Consider the following 11,749-nt stretch of genomic DNA (forward strand, 5'->3'; position numbering starts at 1 on the left):
CATATTAAGTGCTTTTACAAACATAGGAAAAACAATATATATATATATTTTTTACAGAATATGTTAAAGGGAAAAGAGTCCGTGTCGGGGGTGTGTGTTTGTGTTCCCAGGCCTTGTTGATGAGGCCAACCGCAGACGGGAAGAAGCTGCTCTGGTGGCATTTTGTTCCTGTTGTTCAGGTTTTGTTCCTGATGGATCGCAGCCTTCTGCCGGAGGGGAGGGGCCTTCTGCGTGTCACAAGGAGTTTGTGTCCAGGGTGGGAGGGGTCGGCCATAATCTTCCCTGCACACCTCAGGGTCCTGGAGAGATGGCAGATTGCAGCCAATCACCTTCTCGAATAACACGCTGCAGTCTGCTTTTGTCCTTGGCAGTGGCAGCAGCGTACCAGATGGTGATGGAGGAGGTGAGGATGGACTCAATGATGGAGGTGTAGAAGTTCACCATCATTGCCTTTGGCAGGTTGAACTTCTTCAGCTGCCGCAGGAAGTACATCCTCTGATGTGCTTTTTTGGTGAGGCAGATGATTTTCAGCTCCAACTTGAGGGTGGTGTCTGCGAACTTGAGGAGCTTGATGGACTGGTGACTGGAGGTGCAGCTGTTGATGTACAGGGAGAAGAGTAGAGGGGAAAGAATGCAGCCTTGAGGGGAACCAGTGCTGATGGCCCGGGGGTCAGAGACATGTTTTCCCAGCCTCTTGTGCTGCCTCCGATCAGACAGGAAGTCTGTGATCCACCTGCAGGTGGAGTCAGGCACACTCAGCTGGAATAGCTTGTCCTGTAGCAGAGCCGGGGTGATTGTATTGAAGGCAGAGCTGAAGTCCACAAACAGGATCCTTGCATATAGGTTCCTGAGAAGTCCAGGTGCTGGAGGATAGAGTGAAGGGCCATGTTAACTGCATCGTCTACAGACCTGTTGGCTCTGTAGGCAAACTGCAGGGGGTCCAGGAGAGGGTCAGTGATGGCTTTTAGATGACGCAGCACAAGGCGCTCAAATGACTTCATCACCACAGAGGTCAGGGCAATGAGTCGCCGTTATTATATTAGTTATATTAGTAACATTTTTAAAACAATCTTGATCTAATCAGAAATTTCATAAAAAGTACATAGCGTTGAATGTGTTATGGCTGACTGACTCGGCGAGACATCAGGCTTAGTAGTACAACACATGCACACTTTAGCTGTGCAGAGAGGACTTCAAGAAACATGGGCACTGTTGCTGTGAAAAAGCCTTTATTAAGGTAACCAAATAAGAGTATATCTGAGGAATGCAGTAGAATGTTAAATAGTCAAAACTTCACATACAGTAGTTAGATAAAGTATTAACTATGTGTAAAAGCAATAGCTGAATTTGCAGGAGAGAGTATTGTGGTTTGCAGGCTTTAGAATCTGTGAGCTGCATCAAGTCTAATCTCCTACCCCTAAATCCAATGAGTTGGGTTGGGATGCAATGGATAGAAAGGTCAAAAACTCCATAATGAGTAAACTCTCAGGAACATACCCCAATGAAAACTAGGAAATTAGAACAGGTTACTATTTCTATGTGTCTAACATTTTATTAGATTGTGTAATTGGCTAATATTTGTTTTATTGCAGCACAGGTTAAAACAATATAAAAGCATACATTTCAAGTGTTTGAAAAGGTGGGGTTGGATCCCTCCTTACAAGGGATAAGACACGATAGAGCATTTACCAAGTCAAGCATTTACAACCTGACTTGTAATCTATTAAAATGACAACAACTAAATATGCAATATATCCCATAATGGATAGTCTAGTAAGCCTCTTAGAACTTGTGGATTCCATTTTTTTAGGAAATGCAATGAAATTTCTGCTATGAGTTTAGACTCCTTTGATTTCACAGCGATTCATGATCACCATGATTAGTAAACTAGAATAAACCTCTGTTAGCTGTTATTGAACAGCATGGGCGTACTATTCTTACAAAAGAAATTAAATACTATTTTATGTCTAAATTTTACCTGCTATTTGTTAAAAAAGTCTGCCTTTTAATCCACCCATATTGCTATTCATGTGCATAACATAAAACAGCCATTAACAAAAAACACATTTCAGGGTAAAATGTAACTTTATTTTTTCGCTTATGTCTTTTCAGCAACAAAGTGTGATTTACAATAGGTTCAAAATATTTTAATATCAAGTTAGGGAAAACATGAATATTTACCTAATTTTGCTTTCAAATTAATTCAATTTATAAAAGGAATTTTCATTAGTGATTTTAGCAACTTCTTTTCAACACTTTACCAAGATTATAAATTAATTAAACACACAAAGTGATCACTGCTGACAATCTTGTGTGTGTGTGCCATTTTTGTACCTTTCAGGAGATCTTAAAAGCATCATAAATACTATTTACACACACAAAGATGTTTCAGAGGAAAAAGCATAACAGTTTTTAAGAAAGATAATACATCCAGTGCATCAGACCAAAAGGTCAAGACTAATTACTTTCAATTACTAACTAATTTCACATCCTTAAAAAAAAATTATAACAACATCTTACAAACAAAAAATAAAACAAAGAAAAACAAACATAAATACCAATTCAAGATGGCTTTCTCAACAGGTTTATGTTCACCCCTGGCTGTATCTCTCTCCCTAGCTCCATAAAAGAACGCAATGGACAAAATAAGCATTGTGTAAAAAAAACAACACACTGAAAAAAAAAAAGAAAAAAAAATCCTTAATTCTACACCCCAGAATCTGGAGGAGCTCCAACTGCATTGTCTATACTATTTGTACAATTCTATATGATGTAAGTTAGTCTCATTTCACTCATTCTATTAAGAAACTACTTCATTTCTGAAGTGAATTTCACAATTGTGTCCCCACAGAATAGTGTACCTCGAAAGGCATAAGACACATGAAGGTGACATCAATGTTGGCTGTATGAATGAGGTGGAAAAAAAACAATGAACCATGGACTGACATAAGGGGTAAAGTGGGTTCCTCAAACAGGTATAACCATCACAGTTATCCTTCCAAATCCAGGATTTCCTCAAGGGAGCTTTGCTTCACAATCAAGACATAATCCTTCTTTCAGGGTAAGGCAGGCTTCTGTTGGTCTCCTGGCATTGGCCACATAAAGACAGGGGGTTGGCTGCCTGGTTGCAGTGCCTAGGGTGGCGGCCATCTTTACCGCCATGCACGATTCAGCAATTTCACCTCTGCAAGTCTCTTGCTGATCATGGTGGCGAAGAAGAGTCCGAGCAGCACGCTGCTAATCAGTACATAGTCATAGTCATCCTTGAGTACATCAAACTGTTTAGAGGGGTATACACGAGTCTGGTAGATATCCAGGCCATATGCCACCACCTATTGAGAGGAAACAAAGAACTTCAAATCCAAGAACCTCAACAGAAAGACTCTGAATAGTCTATCAGTATGCTATATTTGATTAGAATAGGTTTAAATTGAATTTATGTGAGTCTTACCAGACATGTAGACTCCAGACCAGAAGGGGCAGTGTATATTCCTCTTACTCTTGCTACAGTTTGGTTGTAGTTGATAAACCACTCAGCTCGAATGGGCAATTCTGGTGCATAAGGAATCAGATTCTCCTCCCTGAAAACCAAACCACAGAACTGTTCGAACTTAATCTTTCCATACTCAAAGATGTTTTATTACGAAAAAAAAGGAGAATCTTCAAGGCAAGGATAAGTGACCTTGCTCCCCTTCATGCAATGAATAATAATAATAAAACTTTATTTATATAGCACCTTTCATGCAAAAGAATGCAGCTCAAAGTGCTTGAAGGGCATTTTGACTCACCTGCTTTGGTCAGAAACCATTTCTGGTCTCCTTGGGTCCAGGAACATCTTTGGTAAGGACAGAATAGCCCCTGATGGAAGCCCCACTGAACAAATAGACGCACAAACACAACTTGTCAAAATCAAAAATTTCAATACAGTAAATGGTACATGGTTTGCACACCCAAAGATAAGCAATGGCAGTCATGACAGCTAGCACCTGCTTTATAGCAATGATTATGCCCATGATGATTCACATGATGGAAATATGACTCAAATATAATATCCATGATGATTAACCTGAAGACAATAATAATAAACCTACTAAGACAATAACAATAATCATTATTCTGCCCCCAGTTGTGTGTCCGCAGGCTGAACTCACCCAGCAGGTGTCGGCTGGTGATGCCCTTCTCTGTGAGCGTGGCCTCTAGAGTACTGATGGGGGAGGGGAAGATATAGGACTGCTGCAGCACCTGAGGAGGGTGAGGCCGGTCCAGGGAGCTGAACACGGTACTGTTGTACAGTTCCATTCCCTCAAACAGCTCCAAGACAGAGAACTCAATCCTGCGAGACTTTACGTTCCAGTACTCATACTGCAGGAAGGTGGGTGTATGAGAGAGACAGAAAGACATAGAGAAAGAGAGTACATAGGTGAGAGGGAATAATTCAATAGGTTCTAAACAATGCAACGCAAATCCCTTTGACACATACATAGATATGAAAATAGAATAATAGAGTACTATATGAGTGTTGCTCACCACCACCCAGTTCTCAGAGTGCACAAAGTGGACGGGGCCTTTGGCCTTCTTCTGCACGGCATCATGGATGATGCGGCCCGTCACGCCGTCAATCAGGACGATCCCCACAAAGCTGCGCTCCTGGTGGGTGTCTGTGCTCTCCGTCACAACCGCCAGGAGGTTGGGGTTCAAATACTGAGGGGTTGAGAGGGGAGAGAACTTTTAAAGAAGCTTTTCAAACATGTCTGTAGAAGCTTTAAAGATTCTCAGCTTTTAGGTTGGTTTTGATAAAGGTGTTCGATGGATGAAAATGGTCATTCCTGATTCTGAAGTCGTTAAATTTATTTATTTATTTATTTTTTTTAAACACATACCACTGAGCACAAAATAAAAGTACAAAACTCAATGACAATATATATGAAGGTGGGTAAGTCACTGTAATGCTCACCTTGTAGAGCACACTGCGGTCTCCCATGACGCGACCCTGGGAATGCACATGCTCATTGGGCCGCTTGCCTTTCACCTCCACTATCTTCTGCACTTCTACGGGGATGACCACCTCCCAGATCAACTCAGAGGACAGATCCTGCCGTTCACACAAGGTCACAAGAGATCACACAAGGTCACAAAAGATCTCACAAGGTCACAAGAGATCACACAAGGTCACTCATCCAGTAGGTAGAAGGTTCTAAGGAACTCAATTCCATCCGTCAAGGATGCTTACCTTGCGGAGGCGGAAGCCAGAAAGTCTTCCCTGGCTCGAGTCCACCAGGTAGAAATATATGGAGGAGGCAGACTCCTGAAGCTGCTGCAGCACATTCTTATTGGACGGGAAGGCTGTGACCTAACAGGATGATATATGAAGATAAATGTGTCAGGCCACAATGTGTCCTTATATAGATTTATAGGACATCTTTTAGAAAAATCTAAGCGTAGTTTAGGAATCTAAGCCATTGTCTTGCTGTCTCTAGTGTAACATTCAACTAGCTTAGATACCGGTACAATGGCCACTGAACTCACCTTGTATTGGTCATCAATGAGCAGTAGGATTTTACCATAGTCCTGATCCATCAATGGCAATAGCAGAGTCTGAAGTATTGGTCGTGGCAAAGCCGGCACGCTAATGTGACTCTTCTTCCCAAAAATGGGATTGAACACATGGAGAGATGCCAGGCCGGTCTCCTATCAAAACCAACCAGAACATTTAAAGCATTTAGGAGCTGATACATGCCAGTGCACAGATATACTAGCATTTAAGCTTCATTCAACAGTATATCTAATGCAATACCTTATCCTTGACTAGCAGAGTGCACTGAGGTGGGTGAGGGAAGTGTGCAGTGGTCCTCTGCACCATCAGATTAAAGGCTGAGTCCGGCTGGATGTTCTCCAGGTAGTGCTTCCACAGGATACTTCCAGATTTGCTGTCGATGCCAAAGAGCTGTGGGAGGGGATCGACTTTGGTTTAAAACTGGAAGCAGACCAGCCCACACTCTGACTGGTGAGAAGAACCAACTACATGAACATAAGCAGCATGATGTTTTATTTGCGTGCGGACTTTCACTGCAAGGTCATCTGAAAATTGGATGGCAGCTACAACAGCATAACCTGACAACTAGCGGAAACCCAGCTTACCTTTCCTGAAGCGGTCACCATCACCATCATCTTCTGCAGGTTGAACTCATCCCGGGACAACGTCTCAAAGGTGACCTCGTTCTTGACTTGGCTGCGGGGCTTGCGGGCGTCGTAGAAGAGCTTCCACAGGTGACCAATCGTTGTCTGCAGCAGGATGAGCTGGGAGGACAAGCGCTTCAGCACCATGGCAAACAGACCATCTACAGACAACACAGAGGAAGAAAATAAGTTTTCTGACATACTAAAATCATCACTCATATCCCTGACAACATCAGCACAATAGCCAAACAGAACAGAAGCAAAAACTACATAACAACACTACATATACAGTATTCTTTAAAATATCAGACACTGACATTCTCTGTATTCACAAACATTCACACATGTTGTTACAGCAACTTTAGACATTGCACACAGACACACACACACACACACACACACACAATTAAGCTTGGAGCACAGACGGCTTGTAGTAAAGAACAAGGCAGAAAAAAATATACAGAATAAGAAATAAAAAAAGGAAGCTTGTCAATTTACCTTGAATGGCTGGATCCAAAACGCAGCAGTTAGAAAAGGCGAAGAAAATAAACATGAAACATAAACAAAGAGGGGACAGATAGGAACGAGCCCAGCACCGTTTACAGGAAGTAGGGGTGAGAGCTTAAGACATAACGAGAAGCACAGAGCAGGCATACAAAGCACATGAACAACATGAAGTGATATACTTTGGATATGGCACCAGAGAATTACCATGTGTAGTAATGGCAGAGAATAAAAAGTCAGTTTGTAAAACATATGACAAGCAATGAAGGCTAACAGTATTAGGGATCAATTGTTCACATTAGTTTCAAATAGGTGGAATATTTTTTGCGTGTAATTAGAATTATTTGTATTTTGAATAACAGAAACGGCCATTAGCAATGAACATCAGGATGAGGATGGCAAATACAAATTCTTCCCATCACTGTAATACAAACAGGACAAACAGAGCTGCGGAATAACCTCCTTATAGATTAAGTAACTGGAAATGACCAAAAGCAGAAGAGTGATTTACTAAGTTATAACTATGAATTTTCTGATCATCAGTGTTTACCAGCTTTCTTTCCAAACTCTCCCTCCAGCTCAGCTTGGGTTCCTGTCAGTGGCAAATCAACCATCTCCATGGTAATCACATCAGCCAGTGCCTCCTCCCTTGACCAGACCACCCGCCCTGCGATGACACAAACATACAGAAAGTTCTCCATCTGATACAATTAGCAAATTAGTCCTCGAAACAGAGCATGTGAAACTGCCTACCAGGCTGCTGTAGGAAGGTGAGAGCAAAGTCCTCTGTCTGCACCATGGCTCTGTAGCCCACAGAGTCATCCTTTTTCAAGAAGGCCTGGATGTGCAGCTGAGAGAGAAATACAAACATGACTCATCAACTCAGTAAGTCCTGTAAGGTGCCGTTTCAAAGGCATCCATCTACCTGAATTTAATGTCTGTTAAACAAATTCACAAAGTCTGGATTTTCAGAGGTGTACTGTTTGCCTAATATGACAATATCCAATATAAATCAGCTTTGATTACAACTAAATGGACTTGACTTTCCCTACTGACTTTATTTGGCTTCCCGCCACTTGGGTCCAAGTGGTAGATGACAGTGGTGTCTAACAGTCTCCGGCCCGTGTCCACAGTGAAGAGGTTGATACTGCAAGCCTATGGGAGTTCATGAAAGTGATCACTGACAGCTTGTGAACCAATATTACTAGGAGTAACTGTAACATTGACCATTAAAACACAAGAATACGTGAAACCATGGCTCTGACATTTACACACAACTTACAGTTTCGTTTTTGGGCGCCATGACTCCAACTACTGTCTTCTCACCGGTAGTGGCAAACGTCGCCAGCCGTGACTATAAAGAGGAAAATCAACAAAACATTCTTCAGATACATCTATGCTTGGCACTCTATCCGGCTTAATTCTTCACATTAATCTCTCTTGTGTGATGCAGTTTAAGCAGTTTGATGAGCCAAACATACAGGTTTGAAGTCCCTGAGGGCAGTGATGATGCCATCACTGAGATCGAGCAGGATGTGGTGCTCGGGGCCCAGCTGCAGGAAGAAGGCAGTGAGGGGGGGCCGTGCGGGGTTGGGCTGGGTGGCGGTCAGCAGAGGCTGGAAACCTGAGGACACTTCCAGGTCCAGAGACTACAGGAGAGGAGAATCAGGAGTCAAGAGACTCGCTAAACAGTTCAAGCAACCAGAACCTTATAGTTCAGCTGCAGTACAACCACAATATGCATCATGATTCCTTACATATGAAAGCTTTATTATTCAACACATACGTGTGTATAAACACACACACACAAACCTGTAAGAGGATCTGGTTCATCTCAGCCTTCTCTTCCAAATTCAGAGGCAGGGTGTAGAGGGAGAGGGTGATGGGGTCGATACATAACAGGATACCTCTTCCTACTACCACACAACTCTCCTCCAAGCTGGACATCCATGGGGCTTCCACAGACATCTAGGGATGATATTAGTATGAAGAGTCAAGTATTATTTTGTTAAACACTCACATCATTATGATATCTTTCATGCACACCACCATTAGTGAAAACAACTCTAACATTTCAAATTAATGGACATACAGTACAACCACAGAAAATATTAAACTTGTTTACCTGTTCCATAATTTCTCCATCTTCAATGTTATATGACACAATGACTATGTGGGAGTTAGGAACTAGGCCCAGAACCAAGACTTCTCCCTGACCTCCTGAGTATACTGTTTGATACTGAACTGTGTCACTGCAAAAGTAAATTAAATAACATTCATTAGTTCATCATTTCACAACCTTAGTGCATTATGTTCAGCACTAAACACAAGCTTATAGTATACCTGTCAGGAAGGTTTTCCACCCATTTCTGGTGACCATTGGAGAGGTAGTGGAGAGAAATAGCTGATTTCTTGAGTACAGCTACATATTTGACAAAGTCTTGCACACCAATAAATGCTGCTGACTGAAAACTGTAAAAAGACATTAAAACCATTAAAGTTCAGATGTTATCCCCTTCTTAGCAATTCACTATTGGATCAATGTATATCAATGGCTGTTTGTTCACCTTCCAGTGTCCAGCAGAACTTCCCAGTTCAGCCCACCAATATTGGTCTCCCAGCAGCGAAGTACACGTCCATCTCCCACCACCACAACAGCATCTGAGAGTATAAAGTTATCTTATCAATTATATAGCCTTATCTTAACACTCCAGTAGGTTTATCTTAGTGGGGGTTACGCTCACCTTGCCCATGAACAAGAAGAGCGTCGATGTTTCCCTCTGGTCCTGTTTTATCCACATGCCTCCAAACTGTGTTGAACACAGAATAACCAGGCTTCATTCTACTTCACACTGACATTCACTTTCTACAATTTTTGACATATGGGAATATACCCAGTGGATCCCAAAGACTTTCGGCTTAATAGTGCAGTTTTTCCAATTATGTAAAGACGATAGGAATTACAGTAGTTGAATGGGACTACTCACATAATTCTCCAGTCCTGGAATTCAACGATGCAAATATATTCTTCTCTGTTGCGACCAAAAGCTTCTTGGACGCTTGTGAATGGGTATCAAAGAAGGCGAAACGCACATTGCCCACGTACTGCTGTCTCCTGTAAAACAGAAACGTTAGCGACACTGCGTGACCGAATGGATACAAATGTACCAGACTTACTTAATAGATACAAATGTTGCGCTATTTGATTATGTGGGCAATGCATCTATGTAATGTATCGTCGAGGGAGGTAATTAGCTTAGTCAGTCCTGGTGATGTTAGCTATCTAGCTAACGTTAAGTATTACCGCTAAACTAGTGTCACCGGCAGACTCGCTTGAAGCCACAGACGTTGCCCAACATTGTCCTAACGTTATGAGCACCTTTCCTTGAACAAAATAACTCTATGATTAGACACATCAAATCAAGAGATTACAATGTCGACACAGCAACTGAGCTGATATGGGACAGAGGTTGCTCGACTACAATTCTGACATTGGCAGCTAGCTGGCTGGCTAGGACAGCTAACGTTATATGCTAACTCCAGTCATTAGTTAGCTAGCTAGGATATGTACTTATGTATTTCAGTTAACATTACAGATGACAGGCCAGACATAATCGAATATGTCTAAATGTATTCCCGACTAGGGATTAAGAAAACGTCCTGTTATGATAACAAATTACAACATTTAATTCCCCAATCTGCCGGCTTTAGTTGACATCCTAGGTAGCTGATTAGACGAGCTAGTTTCAATGAAATTGTAATCTTCTGTTGCCTGCTGCCATTTCAAACCACTGCATCATGGTTTGTTAAAGTCTTTTTATCAAATGCAGAATACTTGCCAATCAAACTTTCCCACTTGGTCTTCAAATACAGCATCTGTACATTGTAATAAATACAGAAAGACTGCAAAACTATATCTTAGCCAAGACATGTTGCAACTATTGCTATGGCTGCAGCTGATGTCTCAGCGTATTACCCAGAATTCCTAGGGAAGGACCCAACCTAAAACAAACCTAGGGCTAATCGAATTAAATGTTTTTTTCTTCAGCATCATCTGTTTAGGAGGGACAATAAGCATCGTTACAAATAATACAAATAATATAATACAATAATTACAATTACTCCTGATCCGAGAACTAATTTGAAATATCAGGAATGCTCAAAAAATACACTTCTTTATACACACAAATCAGTCTGTGTAGACATAAATAATAAGCGTGTATTATGTGTGCCCGTGTGAGCATGACGATTTTAAATGTGTCCCAAAATCACAATTTTATCTGTATACTGTACTATTAACACCATTTTGTTTTGAGAGCCATGGACCACTAGGTGGAGTTGTGATATAGCCTAAGGTTTTTTCCATCAATAGTCTACCTTCTGCAACATTAAAACACAGCTACGAAACTTCAGTGAAAGACAATGGCAATTATTAATGAGAATATTAGGTAATATGTCATACAAAGACACAACATGACAATACAATGTGCCATTAGGAAATAGTTGGCATTGCACCTGTTCCTAGTTGAGGAATTTTAGCCAGGATATATTAACCAGGTAATTTTAAAGCAGTTAACATTGCTTTATTGACAACTGTTGGAGCTGTTATTGGGCGTCCATGTTGAGTTAAAGGGCGGTATTTATACTGGCATCCTCCAAATGAAATGGGATCTTGAGCAACCTGCGCTCCTGCTCCTCCCTGGATCAAAGGAGGGGTCTACTGTGCAAATGTCAATTGGCATAATGACCGTTTTCAACTTGCGTCCGCTGTGCATGGAGCATTGTTCCTCACGTGCTGATTCAGTGGTGGATAGCCTACGCCAGACGTCTTTCAAGTGCATTACAAATTACGACTGTGGCAAATCTTCGCTGAGACTTAGGTGAAATAGTTTTTACTTGGAGGATGCTACTGAAACACATGTACCAATCGATACGGAATTCCTAGCAAGTTTGTACTTAATACAACTCTGCTAAAATGAATCTACATATTAGTCTCTTGATAGTTTTTATCATTGGGAGCCATGCAGCAAGTGCTCCTGGGGGAAACCTCCAGCCGTTCATGTGAGTA

The 11,749-nt window shown here is 41.5% G+C and overlaps 1 protein-coding gene across 2 annotated transcripts; it reads right to left on the reverse strand.

Moving 5' to 3' along the window:
- Positions 1-2,066: 2,066 nt before the first annotated feature.
- Positions 2,067-10,671, reverse strand: emc1 (ER membrane protein complex subunit 1). 2 transcript variants are annotated; one of them, XM_031566691.2, is made up of 23 exons: positions 10,521-10,671; positions 9,669-9,796; positions 9,426-9,491; positions 9,249-9,342; positions 9,025-9,153; positions 8,807-8,933; positions 8,494-8,649; positions 8,163-8,330; positions 7,964-8,035; positions 7,738-7,836; positions 7,435-7,531; positions 7,232-7,348; positions 6,676-6,684; positions 6,139-6,338; positions 5,795-5,944; positions 5,527-5,688; positions 5,231-5,350; positions 4,955-5,092; positions 4,528-4,701; positions 4,152-4,362; positions 3,789-3,873; positions 3,452-3,581; positions 2,067-3,332 (listed from the first exon to the last, which is right to left on the reverse strand). In XM_031566691.2, the coding sequence occupies exons 1-23, from the start codon at positions 10,610-10,612 to the stop codon at positions 3,153-3,155; spliced, it is 2,904 nt and encodes a 967-aa protein (XP_031422551.1). In that variant the 5' UTR covers positions 10,613-10,671; the 3' UTR covers positions 2,067-3,152. The 2 variants fall into 2 exon arrangements, with proteins under 2 accessions (XP_031422551.1, XP_012676294.1); XM_012820840.3 differs by lacking the exon at positions 6,676-6,684.
- Between the last annotated feature and the right edge of the window lie 1,078 nt (positions 10,672-11,749).

The sequence above is a fragment of the Clupea harengus genome, chromosome 4 (assembly GCF_900700415.2).
Source record: "Clupea harengus chromosome 4, Ch_v2.0.2, whole genome shotgun sequence".
Lineage (NCBI taxonomy): Eukaryota > Metazoa > Chordata > Actinopteri > Clupeiformes > Clupeidae > Clupea > Clupea harengus.

Excerpts from the sequence above, each read along its gene's own strand:
- emc1 (XM_031566691.2), bottom strand. The coding sequence starts at position 10,612 with ATGTCTTGGCTAAGATATAGTTTTGCAGTCTTTCTGTATTTATTACAA. Across the intron at positions 8,934-9,024 it reads GTGGAAAACCTTCCTGACAG|TGACACAGTTCAGTATCAAA; the intron begins GTATACTATAAG and ends TTACTTTTGCAG. Across the intron at positions 7,837-7,963 it reads TGGCGCCCAAAAACGAAACT|GCTTGCAGTATCAACCTCTT; the intron begins GTAAGTTGTGTG and ends GAACTCCCATAG.